The sequence below is a fragment of the Python bivittatus genome, unplaced genomic scaffold (genome assembly GCF_059951505.1).
Source record: "Python bivittatus isolate LINGU-HERP-01145 unplaced genomic scaffold, Pbiv_v1 ctg000020_np1212, whole genome shotgun sequence".
NCBI classification, from domain to species: domain Eukaryota; kingdom Metazoa; phylum Chordata; class Lepidosauria; order Squamata; family Pythonidae; genus Python; species Python bivittatus.
The window spans coordinates 50,295,910-50,316,837 of record NW_028277030.1 but is presented as its reverse complement, the minus strand read 5'-3'; the positions used below and the strand labels follow the sequence as shown (position 1 = coordinate 50,316,837).

The window sequence follows — 20,928 nt, the reverse complement described above, 5'->3', positions numbered from 1 at the left end:
AGCAGTCATCACCCAGATAAGCAGACATTAACACCAAGATTACTACCAGACATACAATCAAGCAGTAAACAATACCCTAATCAAGGAACTACCAGAGGGAAAAAATAAAACAAAACAAAACCCACACCCACACAAACACTGGCAGGGCATGCCACAATATATAAACAGAGAGCAAACCCCATTCCGTTCTAGCACTGAAGATGTTACCAGGCCAGGTAATGAAACATTTGCAAGAAAACAACCAAGCTCAGAGAACCCCAAGGAATCCACAGTTCAACCCTGAGCTACACTTATTTGTATTGTCGAAGGCTTTCACGGCCGGCATACGATGGCTGGTGTGGGTCTTCCGGGCTGTGTGGCCATAGTCTTGAAGTTTTGTTTCCTAACGTTTCGCCAGCACCTGTGACCGGCATCTTCAGAGTGCAGGAGCACAGACAGGAGCAGTTCTCTCTGTGCCCAGGGTAATGTGACCCTTTTTGTGGGTATTTATAGAGATCTGGGGGGGGAAGGGGGAGATTGGGTGTGTGTGGGTGGGGTTGGGTTACTGAGTGGCTGCTTGCTTTGGTGTCAGAATCTGTGTGTATCTTCCTGGGGATTAGGCAGGGTTTTTTCTTCTATTGAATTGTTAACGAGGGGCTGCTGGGGATGATTAGCAAGTTCATTGTGTGAACTGTTCACATGTCCTGGTGGTTGAGCTGAGTTCGTTGACCTTTTGCAGGCTGTATTTTTCAGGATTGGTAGCCAGGTTTTGTTGATTTTTAGACTCTCCTCTTTTTTATTGAAGCTATGCTGGTGTTTGTGAATCTCAATGGCTTCCCGGTATAGCCTGGTGTAGTGGCTGTTGGTGTTGTCCAGTATCTCTGTGTTTTCAAATAGGATTTTGTGTCCAGTGTGCTTGAGGGCATGTTCAGCTACTGCAGATTTTTCTGGTTGCTGTAGTCTGCAGTGTCTTTCATGTTCTTTTATCCTGGTATCCTGGTATGGATGCTGCGTTTTGTGGTCCCGATGTATACTTGCCCGCAACTGCATGGTATGTGGTATACTCCTGCAGCGGTGAGGGGAACATGAAAGACACTGCAGACTACAGCAACCAGAAAAATCTGCAGTAGCTGAACATGCTCTCAAGCACACTGGACACAAAATCCTATTTGAAAACACAGAGATACTGGACAACACCAACAGCCACTATACCAGGCTATACCGGGAAGCCATTGAGATTCACAAACACCAGCATAGCTTCAATAAAAAAGAGGAGAGTCTAAAAATCAACAAAACCTGGCTACCAATCCTGAAAAATACAGCCTGCAAAAGGTCAACGAACTCAGCTCAACCACCAGGACATGTGAACAGTTCACACAATGAACTTGCTAATCATCCCCAGCAGCCCCTCGTTAACAATTCAATAGAAGAAAAAACCCTGCCTAATCCCCAGGAAGATACACACAGATTCTGACACCAAAGCAAGCAGCCACTCAGTAACCCAACCCCACCCACACACACCCAATCTCCCCCCCCTTCCCCCCCCCCCAGATCTCTATAAATACCCACAAAAAGGGTCACATTACCCTGGGCACAGAGAGAACTGCTCCTGTCTGTGCTCCTGCACTCTGAAGATGCCGGTCACAGGTGCTGGCGAAACGTTAGGAAACAAAACTTCAAGACCACGGCCACACAGCCCGGAATACCCACACCAGCCATCCTACACTTATTTGCTTCTGTTGGTAGAACAAAAAGAAGAACTTAGTGAAGAAAAAGAAAAGAAATATATAAAGAAGTGACTCCCAAGCTTGATCACAAGTATAAACAATTTTTGTAACTTTTCACCTCCTCTTAAATTACAACAAATGATCTCTTCTTCCCATATCCCATCTCTTATCTATAAACAAATCCATAAAGCATCGTCATTTCAGTCCTCGTGTCAGCAAAAGTCTGTTAAGGGTTACCAGAAATAACATATCTATTTTAACCTTGGTCAAATAAACCAATTTTATATTTCTTCCTTTTACTTCTAGCAATCTTAATCTTTAGTCCATTCAAATAATGACTTAGAATTTGATTTCTTTTCATTTCTTCTTTGTCCCTTCTCACAAGATTCTTCAAAGCTTTAACAAGTCTCTTCTGTAAGTCCAATATAGAAAAATTATCCAGATAACTCTCTTAGTTTATTGTTTATATGTCCCTTTTAATTATTAAAATGTTAGCCAGTTTCTTTTGTATGTCCAGTGTAACATCTTTTTCCATATCATTCTTGTAGCCTGTCATTTGTAAATTCACTTTCCACTCAGTCTCTGTCTTGAAAGGTAAAACTTGTTCCTCTTCCATAACAAGTTTTAGACACAGTCTATCCATAGAAGCAGATATTGCTGTTGACATTGTTAATATTAATTTCTGATTTTTCAAAAGTGTCCTTCAATATTTCCAGTGTTAGAATATTTTGTGCCATTCTGTAACTGTTAGTCAAGTTTATGTGTTCTTCTCCTTTAATTGAAATCTTTAGTTCCCTCTAGTGTCCAATTTTTAAAATCTTACTTTTTTTCAATTTTAAAACAAAAGCATCTTCGCACAGGAAGGATTCTTTATAATTAATTGCAAAATCTTATTTCAAATTTATCTGGACCCTTAGTCCATTTGTAGCTTTCTACAATCAAAGTTTTAATCAACCTTTTGCTGTTTATTTAAAAAAAAATTCTTAAGCTTATAATTAAAACTTTCTTTCATTAAGGATTGAAGGCAAACTCACCTGGTGCTTTCGAATTTGTGGATCCAAAGGTTTCTAATAGCTGGAAAGTAGTTAACAGGCAATTTCCAAAAGTGATTAGAAAAGGAAGTATGCGAGCAGTGTCCTTTCAAAGGCACCAACCACAGTTTGAGCAAGATGTCTATTCCCTCATCTCCCAGTGCTCTAACCCACTGAAGACTGCTGTCTTGAGGTCTCCTCGTGAGGAGCAACTGTCTGTGGCACTTGTGGATGATATCTTGTCCTCTCCTTTGTCTGTAGAGGTTCAAAGAGCTGGTCTGCTTGCCAGCTCTTCATTCTTCACTCCGGTCATCAGCTCTGCTTTTTGAGGAGCCATCTTCAGTCCACCATTCTTCCTCCAGAAGTACTAGAAATCACGATTTTGCTGTTGAATTTTGGCAGTGTAGTCTTGGAAACTTCTTGGGCCATAAAATTGTACTGGGAACTGTATGTGAGCTATGGATTTCCCACTTAGCATATAAGCAACATAGAAATCAGAAAATAGAATTCTGAAAAGTATACAGATTGATAGTCAAACATTCCTAATTTTTTTAAACAATTCAGATTTGCCCTTTTATCCCCTGTAAACACCTTTAGGATAAATGCTTGCTTGTTAAACAGCTCTGAAAAGGTACTACAGGATGCAATTGCTGAAAAAGTCTGATGTCCTTCTTATGAAAACTTCAGATATGGCCTTGCTTTTTATTCTTGCCTGAAGAAACTTGCACTAGTTAGCAGCATGTACATATATAACATACAGCCCTGCACCTGAAAAGATTGTATTGTTTTGTGCATCAAAAAATATTTATTTTCACAATACAAAATCCACAAAGTGTACATTGCGTTTTCAAAGTACACTTTGATACAGAAGAACAGAAACTTTTTCAAACATGTATGGTATGTATGTTGGAATGGAATTAAAGTATTCTGTCCATTACCAGGATGCATGTTTTTATGTGCTTAAAATAAAATATACCTTATATTAAATGTAGGTAAAAGTGAAAAATAATGTGTATTACCTTATATTTCCCCATCATCTGTCTTCTTCAGTTACCATTCTAGCTCTTTATTTTTCAACCATAGCAAATCCTCCCTCCCCCCTCCCAAACCAGGGGAAGTTTCACAGGAATAAGTAAAACATTATAGCAGTTTATAATACAAGGCGTGTGGAAGTCTACTGGTTTAGCTCTGAAACTCGATCAGGTCTGTTTCTGGCCACTCATCCTCTGGGATGAAGTCTGTTTTACAGACTTTAGCCTCCTATGGGAAAAATATGAGAGAATGTAATTAATAGTCTTTAATTATTTAAATATATGCTTCATATTATGCATCTAGTGAGAGCATCTTTGGTGTAGTAAAAATTAACATAGAAACATGGTGGACTCACATAGTACATTTAACATTGCAACACTTTAACTGTCATACTGTTTTATGTGGTTATAGTAGCTTAGTTGCTAACAAGCACAAGTTCTTACAGTAGATCTGTGAATGCAGCCTCATACAATAAGAAGATGTACCCAGCATCTCTTTAAACACTGCAATTCAGAATACCTGTATTTTTCCAACAGATACCAATGGGTCTGATAACTCCATCCCAATGGCATATCTTACATTAGATCATCAGTTACAGGTAAATGACTGTGTTATTTCATTGTCAAATTTCTTTGGATAGTTTGTATTAAATTGTTTGATTTGGGGAGCTCAGCATGTTTTTAAAAATAATAATAATGATAAAGAACATACTTTTAATTAGTTTGCTTGGCACAGAAGTTAATTATTGACAGTATGATCCCTATGTTCAGTCAGACTTAGTGACCTGATACAATGAATTGCAGTTTTAACTTAGCACCTCCCAAGATCAGATTGTAACATTCCTACGCATTGCCACAATGTATCTCACATACTGAACTCAACACTCAAAAAGTAACATCTGTCAGTTCACTGGCACCTGCATGGTGGTCCATCCCAGGGAAGGCAAAGGAAACCTGTGGGGAGAGCTGTCCATTTAAAACACATTTCTTCAACAATGGCAGGTTCAGACAGCAGCATGTTTGTCTACCACTATTGGTCGCGTCAATCATCTGATATTCTTTGCTTGAGACAGATATTCTTTCATTAACAAATAAATATCTCAGGCTTGCATTTCTGTCACAGATGTCTTCTGGACAAAGTTTAATTCTCATGCTTCCAAAAGCTGGACTAAATCATTATAGACTTATGTTCACGTATTTACATGTTCATGTAATAGCTGATTCAGTTTTTAACCTATATGATTTTATTTTCAGCCTCTGGCACCATGTCCAAACTCAAAAGAATCTATGGCTGTGTTCGAACAGCACTGTAAAATGGCACAAGAATATATGAAAGTTCAAACAGAAATTGCATTGTTGCTGCAAAGAAAGTAAGTTTTAAAATGTGCTCAATCGTGTAGGTAACTCCCTTTGTAAATCTGACGTAGTAAAGTAACTGCAAAGCAGAGCGTTTTCATTTCGTAGTAAGATGCACTGTGTCAGCACTCCTGAACCACTACTCTAAACCACCATAGATAGGTGCTAGTCTATCTCATGTTTGAGACACTGTTTCCAGGGTCATAATGAGCCAAGAAAATACCTTGACTTGAACATACTGATTACATTATTTGAGTCCCTTGATCTTTATTGGTCACCTAGTAAGAGGGTAGTGTCCTTCATCCCTAAGAATATTTCTGAATTTCCAGGATAGACTGCCTTTAACCAGATATTGACAATCTGTACTTGTAGTTGCATCCTCAGTACCTTAACCTGCCCTGATTGTTTATCCCAGCTGGGCTTTCTCCCACCTTTTGATTTCAGGATCACTATTCCAACAGGCCAGGCAACCTAGTACCCTTGTTTCCTAATTAGGAAATTCTTTTTACTATTTTCATAACATACAGTATGCATTTTCCTCAGTTCTGTTCATTCTCTTTCAACCATCAGTCTTAACACAAAAGAAATTATACAGTGGTACCTCTACTTACGAACGCCCCTACTTACGAAATTTTCGAGATACGACCCGCTCCGGCCCCAAAAATTTACCTCTACTTACGAACTCGCCTCAACTTACAAACCGGATCCGCGGCCATTTTCCGCCCGTTCCACGTGGTCCGCAGCCATTTTCCACCCGTTCCACGTGGTCCGCGGCCATTTTCCCGCCCGTTCCACGTGGTCCGCAGCCGTTTTTCCGCCCTGCCGCGTGGTCTGCAGCCATTTTCCGCCCGTTCCACGTGGTCCGCGGCCATTTTTCCACCCGTTCCACGTGGTGCGCGGCCATTTTCTGCCCATTCCACGTGGTCCACGGCCATTTTTCCGCCCCTGACACGTGGTCCGCGGCCTTTTTTCCGCCCTGCCGCGTGGTCAGCGGCCGTTTTTCCGCCCCTGCCACGTGGTCTGTGGACGCCGGAATGGATTAATGGTAATTACATTGAGCCTTATGGGAAAATTTACTTTGACTTGCGACCAACTCGACTTGCGATCAGAGTCATGGAACGGATTAAGTTCGTAAGTAGAGGTACCACTGTATTAATGTATTGCCTCATGGTAGCAGAAATGCTTTTGAGTCTTAGTGTGATGAAAAAAGAGTTCATTTAAATTGCTTGCCAGTAAATATTTCCCATTGTGTCTTTATAAGTAGATCCCCCCAAGTGGACTCTGTACAAGAAGTTCAAGTATTGCCCAGTAAATAACTGGATTCCCTAGAGTCCTGGAGAAAACTTAGAAAAATAATTCACAGCAGACCTACTAGGAATATTTGGTGATCTATAATAGACACTTAAAGTATCTTTAAGTATATAAAAACTATTTTATATCTTACGTATGGTGCAATATAATTATTGTATGTCATTATGTAAAATGAAAGTTTCCATTCACCTCAAGATGTTGCTCCCAATAATACTTTCATCATGTTATGATTTCCCATATTTCCACATCATACATAATTTCACGGTTATGTCATGTGACAGTTATTGTTTTACCCTTGTCTTTCTTCACAACATTGGCTCATACAGGAAGAGGGAGGGAGGGAGACAGATAGACAGACACACGCACACACAGAGACACTCCCCCCCCCAATTAGACATATGTGGAGCTACGTATTAAAAGAAGATACCGGGAGATTGTAACAAGGATGGGTATCTTCAGGTGCACCAAACAAATCTTGATGGATAACATACCAAGCTGTGCAATTACAAATACTAATAATTGTCAAGGCTTCTATTCTTCAACAGACTTCTGCTGTTAAAATAAATATTTCATTTCTCAGTGTTGTTTGATAGGACTGGTTCCATTTTTACTTTTATTGTCAAATGTTCTGCAGTATGCATAGATTACTGCATAGATAGATTACATGCACAGAGAGAGAGGTATATGTGTGAATATGTTGTGTTGCATAACAGCCTGGTGTACTCCAGTTACGCTTGACTACAGTTCCTACAATCCTTATCATTGGCTATGCTGGCTAAAATTGATGGTGGTTAAAAATTTAGAGGGTGTTCAATTGCCTAAATATGTAGGGAGAAGGTCTAATTTTTGCACCATACTGGGTCTGTAATCCAGCCTATACATAATGCACCTAAGGTTTTTTATAGCACTGTAATAATGAATTTACCTATTTAATTTACCTACCAATGAATTTACCTATGAATATTTGTTAATATTCTGAATTATCTAAGTAACCTTCTTATTTAACATAGGCAAGAATTAATAGCAGAACTGGACCAGGATGAAAAAGACCAGCAAAATACATCACGTCTAGTACAAGAGCATAAAAAGCTTTTAGATGAAAATAAAAGTCTCTCCACCTACTACCAGCAATGCAAAAAACAGTTGGAGGTCATCCGAAATCAACAACAAAAACGTCAAGGGACATCATGATTCATGGGACCCCAGATTGACAGTGAAGCACAGGAACTTCTTTTTTTTTTTTTAATTATCCCATAATATGACAACTTCCTTATTGGTGTGTGCTGAATGTGTAGATATACCTGCTGCTCTTCCAAAATCAATGCAGTATGGTTTTCTTTGGGTGAACATTGAGTTGTTTGAGAAAGATAAGAGCGGCTACATGAATAATCAGCAGCACTAACTATGAAGCAAAATGTAACGAACTCTGGCTGCTTGCATGCCCCTTGTGTGATGGCTATCCTACCAAAACTGATTAAGTGGCTGCTATATTGTAAGATCTTTAGGTGTTCATGCAATAGGAGCAGTATAGAATTTTTCTATTTTTAAAATGTTTTTGTTCTTCTTTCCTTTTGAACTGTTTGCCAAATCAGTCATTTTCCAGGACTCCAGTTTACATCAAGCTCAAGAGATGATGCTGGTTAAACAATGCATTCTTTTAATTGTGTTGTTGTTCATGGAATTGGCCCTCTACATCAAAGGGATTGCTTCTTAGGCATATCTCTTAAATATTCTGATGCAGTGGGAGAGACATCAAGAGATCATCCCATTCAAGCCCTCCTGGTCCTTTTATATGATCCCCTCCTTGATTTATCATCAAGAGCAACGTTCCAGACCTCTACATAGCTATTGACAAGAATAGTAGTTTCACCCTCTTATGCTTTAGAGATAAATCTAAGTGAATTTGCTTGCAAAATACAAGCACTTCTGCTCCATCTTTTGGAAGCAATAATTACAACCTTGTTGAAAATTAACTTGTATTAAAAGCATACATCCTGAATTTAGTAAGTCCTCCCCATTACCTCCTTTTTTTCATTTTGTTTTGTTTTGTTTTATAACAAGGCCCACAAATGATGACTTCAAACATGACTCTGGGCCCCAAGTTTCAAAAGTACTGTGGAAAATTACCATATATACATTGCAAATCAAGGCTATTAACAGGGCTAATTTAAAAAAAATTATCAAATAATTAAAAATATAACTATCAATCTGTGCTTAGAATTGTTTAATAGAAATACATTAAATTTCATTTTCAGTTGCTAGGGGCAATCAATTTTTATAACCAGAGAGGCCACTTTTCCTTGTTTAAATATTTTTTCCAGCCTACAAGGGCTGGAAGGAACATGGCAGTGGTATCACCTGAAGGGACACAGGTGAAATTTTTGACCCAGGATTTTTGGGGGGTGAGGGGGAGGAAGATTTAAGGAAAACTATTAGATCTAGTGGAACCTTAAATATACCTTTGCTTGTTTTTCATCCCCCGAAAATAAGGAAAAAACCATATAACAAAAATTTTGGCAGCATAACCTGGACTGGGCTTGCCCCTGGTAGGAATCATAAACTGAAATGTTTACATTGAAAGGTAGCTATGAGTAGTGGCACTATATTTTTTGTCCTACTTGAAATCTGAAGCCAAATCCTCTGCCTGTTTCCTTGCAAGTAAGTCCTGTATTCAGTGCAGCATTTTCCCAGGAAGTAAGTATATGGTTGCAGCCTCAACATGGCAGTACATTTCTTAAGCATTTGGAACAGCTTATGGTCTTCAATGACTTAAAACTTTACAACAGTGATTGCTATCGTTAAAGAACCCAAGAGCTCTTTAAAATCTTGGGTATCAGTTCAGGTTTGCTTCATATAAAATTGTCCCTTGTGGAAGCTTCTGAAACAGTTTGCTCTGTGTTACCAGTATTCTCAAGGGGTGGAAGAAAACATAAGATGTTTCAAAGCCGCATGGTGACCCATTGGACCCAAATACTATTTTCATATAACATCGGCTTCACAAAACTCGTATGCAGAGAGTTAGAATGGGGCATTCTGCTGTCTACTCAGCAACAAGCACCACTGTTTACTAGGCCATTTTTCCCCCGAGTAAGAGTTTGTGAGTATAGAATTGGAGCCAGAGCTTTGCTACCTGGCCATGTCTGAACTCAGTAGGACTGACATACGAGTAGATAAGTATAGGATTACAGCATATTTTCCCCTCTTGTATGTTTCTGAGAGATTGCTGACAAACATCAGGGTCTGTGTTCTGAAAACAGTCTTTTTGACTTTAAAATAAATTTATTCTTAGCAAGTTAAGAGAGTTAAAACCATAATCATTTTACCTAAATAAAGGAGAGACTTATAATTCCTGAAACCCATAGCTAATTTGATTTGGTAGCTTAGATAGACATTGGTATCAATTTAAGGGTATACATATTTATAGTCATTGGCAGGGAGAACAGAATAGGAATGGCCAAAGTTATCTAAAGCACTGCTGTTTACTGCCTACATCCTTTAGGTTAGCCAAGTGGATGCAGTTGGATGCTCTGCTTTTCCCATGAGAAAACATGTTATAATTAAAGTCTAACCTGTTACATCATAGGCTACAATTACAAGTGAAGATCTGGAATAATCTTGTCTACTGTGGTGTGAATCGGACTATAGTTGCTATATAGAAAAGTGGAAAATTAAGGGTCCACAGTTATCACTTGATCTTAAGAATGAATCTGCACTGTTGGTGAAAAGTTACATTCTAGATTTTCAGTAACTGCTATGTGCTGGTAGAACTGAATTGGGGGTTTAAAAGACATAAAAAATGGAATTAATGAGAAGGACAAACACAGATTGAGTTACAGCCTGAGCCAAGATAGGCTGAATTGCTATTTCTCTTTTTTTTTTTCTTTTCTCTTAATTGGATTGAAAGAGGGATGAGTTTTACTAGATGTTAAGATAAAATTATAGACTGATAATGGTTTTTTTCCTTAAAAAATGACATATTTCAGGATATGACTCAAAGCTTCAGAAAGTCATTCTAAAATGGCCAAAGACAGTTCACCTTGGGGACAATCTGGATAGTTAATTGATTTGGCTGAGAAATGTCCTCCAAAAGTTGTCGTTTTCCTTAGTTATGTTCTAACTTACAATCTGGATCCCAGTGTTATTCCAGTTTCTTGCATCAATTCCAGTTACACTTTTGTGAAGGGAAAAAAACAACTTCATTTGTGAATGATGCAATGGACTAAAGCAACAATAAAAATCCTTAATAATACATTCATTCATTCTGGGTCTGTAGCTCATGTAAGTTTGTTTCCAGGTCATTTAATTCCAAGTCGTTTATAAACAAGTTGAAAAACGCTAGTTATAATTCATGATTCACAAACCACTGTGGCTCTGTTCTCATGACATGGTCAGCCAAAACAACCACATTATGGCCCAGTCTGCTATATGAACCAAGTTAGTATTTTCTAAACCAACCCCTACTGACAATTTCTGCATTGTTAATGCATTCATTGTGCTTCATATGCAAAAATAAAAAGTATCCTCTTTGCTTAGAGAAAAAGACTATTTGGCTTGAAGATTGCCATAGTTAGTCCTTGAAAGCTTCAAGAGGTGTCAGTACCTGGCTGACCTTGTCTGGGTAAGAAGCAAAGCAGACTCAACTCTAGTTAGCATTTGGATGACCAGCAGAGAATTTCATTCTTGTAGGCTGGACTGGGAAGTTAGAAAGCAATTGCAAGCCACCTCTGTATTTCTACCAAGAAAACTGCATGGACAAATCAGTGAAGTCACCAGGAGTTGACCTTGATTCAGAGGAAATGTATTATTTTTAAAATGCACTTCAGGGTATAGTTTATTCATCTGCTTTTTCAATTTGATCCTGGAGGACCCAAAGATCAGAGTTTAGGTTTTCTCCCCATGTCTGGCCCCAGATAGCCCTTAATCTAACTATCAAAAGGCTAATAAAGCACATGCCAATGAGAAGTAAGATTAAGCAACTTTTGAACAAGGGAAGGGCAACCTCAGCCCTCTTTCTGGAGTGAGGGGTTGTCTCAACATGAGACAGGAAACCTACACAATTGAACTGTAACTTAAGATATGGGTAGTATAGTTTCATAAAACAGATTGTATTCTGCTCAAGAAAGGGAAAACATTAAAAGCTGGCCTCATCTATGTATGTCACAGCCCATCACTTTCCATCATTGCCTCTCACAAGGTGAACCTCAGGCCCCTTTTAAATGTTAATTACAACTCGATCAACTAGAAATGTGCCCATCCCTGAGATCTGTATCAGTAGTGCTAGTACATCTCTCCAAAATGCAGATTAGCATTAACGCAGTTGTATGTTAGTAGCTTAAAAAAAGAAAAATCTTTAAGATAGATTTTAATCTTGAAGGTCAATCAACATCACATTGGTGCCCACGGTCCAAAGTTTAAGTGTACCATGCTTGGCATTAACCACTGTAGGACTTGTTTTGTTTTTTACAGGTATAAAGAGACATTGTCATGGCAATGCCTTGTTGTATGCATAATGGATGAACAATTCTTGTTGCATGATAACTTGGCTGGTGCCCAACATCTCCACTTTCTTCTTGACCTATCCTCAAAGAGGCACTCATGGGATTCTTCTTACTACTATGAAAACAATGATGTACAGCTTTGAGAAGATGACAGGTCCATGGATGAGTTTTAATCTTTCTGATTTCAATGCTTCACATTGGCTACATCCAATCAGTCACTACATGGAGGTAATGCAGCAATCTATCTTTTTAGGTGGCTATAGAATCCATTATGACAGCTTGTGACCCACCAGATGTTGCTGAGCTACAACTGTATAGTCTAACCAGTATGCTAATGGTGAGGAATGCTGGGAGTTACAGTTTGAAATATCTAGAGTGCCGTGGATTGGCTAACCTACACAACATGGATTATGAAAGACTAGTGAAAAGAGGCAATTTAGGGTTGTCCCTGGGGTTTGAACTACCAAAAGCAGATGGTAATAGAAGTATTCATACAATTGTTTGTTTTGTTACTAAACTCTTTTTTGCCTAAATGAGAACATATTCCTCCAGAGCCAACATTTTCTCTCAGTAAATGGAAAGAAATTTCCACTTGACTTCAGCTTTCTATGTTCCTGTGTTAATTGTCATATGACAGAAAACATTATCTTTTATCCTGTGTGTTTAGAGGTTGGCAGTAAAATTTTGAATTCTAACACTTATTAGGAACCTTTTCTGTGGACATCCATTGCAGTAATGTTTGGAAGTAAGTGCTGCCCCCCCCAACAAAATTAAAAAGTATGAAAAATCCAAGGGAAGCATGAAGAACTATTTAAAAAGGGAGGGGGAGAATGGGAATATAAATTGCTTTATTATAATTATCATTTAAAATATTATACCTGAGGGAGTGAAATAGAAGGCAATTGTACAATTTTTAAACTTTTAAACAAGGGAAAGTTTCTTTCTTTGATTTTAGTTCCAATTTTAAGACAGTCTTGTTAAGTTAAAGCTATATTTCATAATTGAGTTTTTTAAAAAAAAATGACATTTTTTTTCTTTTCATTTTTCTCTCTCACATGTTTTGTTTTAAGGACCTTTTCTGGTGTTAAGGCCTTGATTTTTAACCTAACATGGATTTACAGATCTGAACCCAAGCAGAACCAATGATTCTTTTGTACCGTAATTTGAGAGCCAATGTTACTTGCCAAGTGTTAATAGCTAGTAGTTATCTGATGAATGGCTGGGATATTTAATGTTCTACAGAGAATATCTAGCAATGGAACTTTTACATATGGTGTAGATCATTTAAGTGTAGAGCTTCAGCACTTTGCATACACAGACCAATATGTCTGTAGATTAAGAGGAAACACACTACAGTATTTTGCACTCGCGCTCTCTCTGGCCAATATAAAGTCCTGCTGCTTATTATCAGCAGTGGTGATAGAAGTCTAGAATTTAACATTGGAACATGTGGAGTAGTTAAAAGACAAACATTTCTCTCTCATAACTGCTAATGTCCAAAAAACTTTAAAGAGACAAATTCCAAATTGACTTACTAATACAAAAAAGTATGAATAGTGAATAATGTGCCACAGTCATAAAAGAAAACTCCAATCCACCTTGGAATGTCATGCATTTCTACCCCCTCGCCCACAGACTCAGAAACCCATTCGGCCTTTGGCATGGCAGGATAATTCTCCAAAATGTGGCCGTGTTCACAATTAGAATGAGAGAAGCCAGAAAAAATTATTTTAGTTCATTGAAAATGTTAACAGGATTAATGCCCAAACTGCAATTGAGTGACAACTTTTGGAGGGTGCTGAATGTGGCATTCAAGCCTTAGATTATGTGCTTCTGCCCTAAATGGATGATAAACTCTATGCACAATAAAGTCATGTGGTTAATTTCCCAACCTTGTCCAATGGGAAGAGAGACACATGTATAGATGAACAAAAACAGAAACAGAAAACAACTGAGTGACTGATGTGTTTGTCTTTTTTAAGACAAAAAGTGTTATGGTGATATACTCCCAAATATCTCATAAAGGCAAGACATCATACAGTTGTGTCTTGCTGTATGAAATATCCCTACATATTTTGCTGCTCTGTAGTTCCAGTCACCACCAGGTGTGCTGGCTAGGCTGTTGGAAGCTATTGCTCAGCAACGCATAGAATGGAAGGGTGTAGGTGAAATGATTGTGTATAAAGATCAGAGAGATTTAGACTTTAAGCTTGGGGGAAAAGAAACCCATTCTTGCGTAATTTTCTGAGCTGGCTGTATTACAATGGAGGGTAACTGGAAGCAACTCAGCAGTGTTTTGTTCTGACCAGATTCTCAGACCACATATGTTTTGAGTTTGGAGCATCTGATACATCTTGTTTCAAATCAAAATTGCCTCTTTTGAGATTGCTTCATGTATTCCAAAATAGCCAGAATGATGCTAGCTACTCAAAATGGCTAAGTTTTGTTATGAAGTCAGAACAAGTTGACATGTTTTCTTCTGTCCTGGAAAGAAACTATTGCGCACCTACCTCTTGTGTCAGATTCAGAACACCCAAAACAGTTGTCTCAAGATCAAAACATCTTGCACACACCTAATGGAGTGCCACTGGCTACTCCTGGTTCATCAACAAATGATGGAAGCAAATAAATCAATGCATGTATGGAATAGTTCTAGATTTCATTTTAGTTGCCAGCTGTTGATCCAAAAGCACATTCCTGATATGTGATTCCTTTTTCCAAGATAGATGACTGGCTGACGCCTTTGCAGATTATCACTAGATTTGCTTGGCTCTCATGAGTTGAGTTTAACTAATACAATCTTCCATTCACACATAAAGGAGAAACTGCTTTCATTGGCTATCCCTGTACCTACTTCCATACCCCCAAAACCCTGATCTGGATGATGGAGGATCCTCTCAAACAATAGGGCAGGAGGATGCACAATGAAGGCTTACTTTACCTTCAGCTGCCATGACCTGATACCCTACTACTGGTCTGCTAGTTCTTCCCAAAAAAGAGGGTGGTTTTCTATTTGCAGAACTACTTTGGATCCAAACTTTGCAGTTTCAGTATATTGACTTGCCAGCACCTCTTTACAGGAAATAATTTGGGGGAGGGGGGGAGTTGAGAGAGATTATTATTATTTAATAATACTAAATTCTGCTACTAAATGAAGAATCTTTCTTTGACATAAGGAACAGGTGGCAAGTCTGACTGCATAGAAAAATGCCATGAATTCCAGGGTGTAGGGCTAGAATAATTTAAATCCCAAAAGTTAAAAACAGAGCGAAATAAATCAAATATTTCCCCAAGTACAGTAAGCCACGTAATAACTTTGACATTGCACTGTAGCATACCGCATTGCAATGAGTTACCTTCCCAATAGAAGTAAAATATCTGGAGCTGACTCAACATTCAAGTAGTCTATAGACAAAATGTCTTTGGCAACTCCCTCTTTCATCCTGCTCACCTGAAGGTGGCATTAAGAGCATCACTAGACCTCTGAGTCTAGACAACATTTAAATTCCCACAGTGAATCTGGCATGACATCTCTCCAGGGCATTTTGAGGTACTGAAATGATAACTAGGCCCAGCCATTCATTGCTGAGGATGCCAGGACAGAACTTTTAAGAGCATGATAGGGATTGAACAGGGAGTATACTAAGCAAACATAAGCCTTTTTGCCATTCCTCTAATATATACTGAGTTTCAAATCAATGTTCGCTATACAAGTGAGTGGAGAGAGATTACAGGAGTTTGCCAAGGGTGTTCAGCAAGAGAAAGAGAATAACCAGAGAAACTGTCTGTTCTGAATAATTACCGTATATGCTGAGCTATGAGGAGTGAAAAAGTCATCTCTTGCAGATTGCAAGGGGTCATATTGCAAGGGGTACATATATCCTAAGAGCAGCTTTATGAGAAATATAAGGCACCCACATTTCAGGGAATTAGCTGATTGAGAAAGCAAAGAGGAAGGATGAGCAGGTCAAACAAAGGAGATCTTTTACGAGAAATTAACAGTGGAAATAATTTTCCATAAAGAAGAAAATCAAACAGGAGCAGGCCTAGTGGATGAACGTAACACCCAAAAGCAAGAGGACTACAAATAGTTTTCAGACTTTTGCAGTTGAAAAAGATTCTGAGGTTCAGAGGAAGAAAAAGATACAGCAGAATGGAAGATAGAATGGATTCTAAAAGGAAAAAAGGATGAACTGTACCTAATAAGGCTGAAGAGTCATGATTGTTGGTGATTCACTACAATGAGGGATTAAAAATAAATATTTACTAACTGGACTCACTGGCTGATCAAGTCTACCTGCCACAAGCAAGAATCAGTGATGTGACAGAACAGCTTCTAAGACTTATCAGGTTCCTTGACAATTATCTCTTTCTGCTAATATATGTGGAGACTATTGATGTGCAAAAAACAAATACATCCATATTGCTTTAGACTTTCACATTTGGAAAGGAAACTCAAGAGCCTGGAGAGTCAGGTGATATTCTTGTTCATTCTTGCTGCCCATGGAATAGGATTGAAAATGGAAAGAAGAATACAACAAGACTACATTGATGGCTAAATGGTGTTGACAGAATAAATTTGGTTTCTGGGACTATGGTCTGAATTATCAGGATGATAGTACAAGATGGTTTGCATCTCACAAGGATTGATAAAAATGTGTTTGGCCAAAGCATGGTGATCTTGACTAAGAGGACTTTAAACTGAATCCTGTGGTAGTTAGAAATGAAAACTCTCAAGTAAGAACTTCAAATAAAAACAAATGAATTGTACATAGTGAGAATGTTGCTGAAAAGATGTTTCTTAAATCACTGAATGAAGAATCAGAAAACATTGGCTCACAAAGCTCATGGTCTTCATTGCCTATGCACTAATTCTCAGAATATGAGAAGTAAACAAGATGAATTTGAGTTCTTAGCCTAGAAAGGCAAAAATAATAGTGGAGACCTGGTGGGATGACGTATATGACTGGAATATAGCAACTGAAGAATACCATGCATTCACAAGGAACAGAAGCAATAGAAAGGGAGGAGAAGTTACACTGCATGTTTAAAAGATCCATTCTGGCTCAGAAATCTAAATGAATGAATCTGATATTGCTGTAGAATGAAACTGGGATAAAATAAGTGGAGGAAAAAAATAAAAGCAAAATAATTGTTGCTGTCTACTATTGCTTGCCCAGCCAAAGAGAATTATCCGCTAACACTCCCATCCTCCTCCATCTATGCTACAGCCAGGACTACATCCCCCTTTAGACTGCTCAGCAGGAACAAGTCCAAGATGCTCTTGAGCTTGTTGGCATATGATGTTGAGCTAATCATTATCAGGAGAAGCAGTCTAGACACTATAGCTCATGATAACCTTCAGTTTAAAAGAATCATTCCTTTGTGATCAATGTGGTGGCTGTTCTTTTAGACCATTATTTCACTAAGTGTCCATTAAATATTATCTGATGTCTCTGCCAATGATATAACAGACTAATATTCAAAATACCCCATCTGCTTACATATAGATGTTCAGTTCCAAATGATGAAAGAGGAATATTTTGATAATATACCAGAGAGCCAGCTAGTGAGCTTCCAGGGCTGAGGGTGGACTTGAACCCAGGTTTCCTCAGTCCTGATCTAATAATTCAACACCTAATTCCTTTGACTCATTAACCATATTGCTCTCCTATTGGGCTGCTTCCTCTTTGGTAAATAAGAATATTCTCTAAACTGGCAACTTCTAAATGAGATGGAGCAACATCTCCTCTATTTCCCAAGGTTGAGCATTCTGGGAACTGCAGTCCCAGCATAACTAGAGGCTATCAAGAAGCAAGAAAGGTGCTCTCCTGAGCCTTCATTGAAGCAGAGGGGCACTTTAGGCATGGGTTTTAGGAAGGTCATGCAAGTTTATCCTGCTTTCTTTGAGCAACAACCTGGTTCCTCCCAGCCATCTCTGTAGCAACCAAGATAGATGAAATAGTAGCTACAGCACCAAGTCCCACTGGCTTGAAGAACCATGTGAATATTTTTACACATGCACAAAATGGCTCATGGACTCATTATACATGTGCAAAAAGTAACTTTTCAGACATGTCTCCACCTTAAATGGTCTGTTAAATTGTATTACAATCAGGCTGTAGTCAAATGTTTTATAAAGCATCATAAATAAAGAAAAGAAAAGTACAGTCAAAATTTTGAACAAGAAATGACAAGAGCTCATTGAGGTGAAATACTGTACATCCTTGGACTTAGTGTTTGAAGAAATGAAGAAAGGCTAAGTCTTATGCTACTCCAAAGGTATAGAAGTCTCACTGCTTCCTGAACAGGCCATCCACAGGAGGTCAGGGAATTCAAGATGGCAGCCATGACTATGAAAATGAACTCCCCAGTGGCTTACGTGGACTAGTGAGATTCTTCTAATCATCTGACATTCTTATGAGTTATGGAATGCTCTGAATATAAATTCTCTATAACTGTTGTATAAATGCTTACATGTTCTTATTGCAAAAACTTTGTGCTCCAGTAGGTGGAAAACCCTGAGGGCATAATCAGTTTTAAAAACTGTTTAAACAACAAGAACGCCTAAGAGTACATTAGCTCTAAACAACTGGAAATGGTTTTCTGGGGTTGTGCATTCATTGAGATTCATGCAGTTCTTTGAAATGAAAGCTGATTTCAAGTCACTTACTTTAACCAATGGACTGATCTCAATGGGTTTTTTTTTTTTTTTAATTTCTGTAATTTAGAAAGGGCAAAACTGCTTTATTTTAAATTCTAACGATCGTTGCAAACTCATGTAGAAAATATAAATGCACAAGTCAAAATGATCTTGCAGCGCAAGTCATAGCCTCTATTAATGCGTTCCAATTTGTAATTCTTTACACAGTATGAGATTGGAAAGCTGTGATTAAAATTAATTAGGTTAAGTAAAGTTTACCTCCTCTTCCCCCCACCCTCACCCCAAACACTGCTATTTGAAGGAAGAAAGGGTAAAACACTAGCTACATCTGGCCCTGCAGGAAGCAATAGTATCTCTCACACAAGCCAGGCTCTTAGCTAAGCATTCAGCATGGTTTCTTTGGCTCACCTTCTGCAACATGAGCTCCCTTCCAAGAGCTAATGAAGCCTAAAGTCCTTGTTGACACCTTGCAAAAACAGGAACTGTGATCCAAAGTTATGAACATCTCAAAGACTTCCAATGAAAAACAACCAGCTTAGGGGATAAGAGACTGCCTTCCACTCCCCCATATTCACTTTGCACTTCCACTCGGGCAAAGAAATAGAAAGATACAGCATTGAAATAAAAGGAGCAGTCCTTATTATAGGAGCATATATTAAAAATAGAAGGCAGGTGCCAGGAAAAGATCTGCTTGGTTGCAGGAATTGCTAAGAGGTGCATTGCCACATGGACCTTTTTGCCTTCAAATAGCACAGCCCTATTTACCGGTATCATTGATGCAGTGCCATTGGCATGCCAGTTTTAAGTGACCTTTCATGCCAGATTTGCACTGTGACAGTCCATCAGTGATACCAGGCAGATGCCTATTTTTGTTTCCAGTTTAGACAGCTCAGATAAGGTCTTCATTAATGTCCTAAAAACCAGCGCATTTATTGCCACATTGTTAGGGCAATGTTATATATGTCTATGTAGGACTAATTCCCACTGAAGTCAATAGAATTTACTCCCAGGTATGTGTAAATAGGAATGTGGTCTTAATTCCCAATTCAGTGGTTTCTGAAGATGGATGATAAATATGCATCTCATTTGCACAATTCATTTTACATGATTCATTACATTCACACACCAGATGTTGGAAGGTCATCAAGTCCAACTCCCTTCTTAGAGCAGGAATTCAAATGAAAGCATCCCAGACAGATGGTTGTCTAGCCTCCACTTGAATGCATCCAAAGAAGAGGAGCCCACCACCTCTTTGGGTAATTGTTGAACTACTTTTACTATTATGATGGGGCGGGGGGTTCTAATATTCAGTTGGAATCCACTTCCACATCACATAAAGCTAGGATTCTGTATCCTGCACTCTGGAATGATTGAAAACAATCAGTGGGCTGTGGTGGTTAAGGTGATGGACCAGAACCAGGGACACCCAGGTTCAAGTCCACATTCAGCCATAGAGGTTCTCTGACTGAACTGAGCCAATCAATCTCTCAGCCCCGCTTACCTCACAGGAATGATGTTATGGGAGAAAATTGGAGGAGTACTATGTACACAGTCTTCAACTCCTGAGGAAAGGTGGGATATCAGTGTAACAAATAAATAAATAAATCTTGTTCTTCTGTGTGCCATCCTCCCAGGTATTCGAAGAATACTGTCATATCCTTGCCACCTCTATCTTCTTTTCATAAGGCTAAACATACCCAGCTCCTTCACTCTTTTGAAGGAGATTGAATCTTCCCAATTGGAAACTGCTCTGTAGTGGAGCAAAGTCATTCTGTATGCCTGAAGGCTCTGTCATTTCATTAGAAAAGGTACCTTGCAATAGACATAGCTCAACACCAGCCATTTTCCTGTCTCTGCCACTATTTTTCTGATTTTAAACCATTATAATCGATAAAGACTTCTGAGAAACCCCAAAGCTGGGGAAGATTACAAAAATTCAGCTGCCTTAAAAGAGATATTTTTTTCAATTTGTGATTTTGGACTTTTTCACAGTCAGCAGGGCTATTATTAAAGTTTATATTAATTTTCTTAGCTATTCAAAAAGCTAATCCTCCTACAATACACTTTATCTTTAAATATTTTGAACACTAGATGGCAATATAGGAATGAAATTATTCTACAAAATCAGAGAAAAGATCCCAAAATTCAATTAGGAACATATACAGGTAGTCCTTGCTTAGTGACCATTCATTCAGCGTCCATTCAAAGTTATGGCACCACTGACGGAATGATACTTATGCCCAGTTCCCAAAGTTACAGCTGTTGCAGAACCCCTGTAGTCACGTAATCAAAATTCATGCACTTGGCAACACATACGACTACAGGGGCATG

General features: G+C 38.5%; 1 protein-coding gene across 5 annotated transcripts in view; it reads left to right on the top strand.

The window, feature by feature from the left end:
* Positions 1–10,686, top strand: part of MAP3K7 (mitogen-activated protein kinase kinase kinase 7) — a 44,564-nt gene extending 33,878 nt beyond the window's left edge. For all 5 annotated transcript variants that reach the window (XM_007434112.4, XM_007434114.4, XM_007434111.4 and 2 more), the window contains 3 exons: positions 4,306–4,367; positions 5,023–5,138; positions 7,446–10,686. In XM_007434112.4, the coding sequence (XP_007434174.1) occupies positions 4,306–4,367; positions 5,023–5,138; positions 7,446–7,626 (359 nt within the window). In that variant the 3' untranslated portion in view covers positions 7,627–10,686. The remainder of the gene's footprint in view (positions 1–4,305; positions 4,368–5,022; positions 5,139–7,445) is intronic.
* Positions 10,687–20,928: the final 10,242 nt, after the last annotated feature.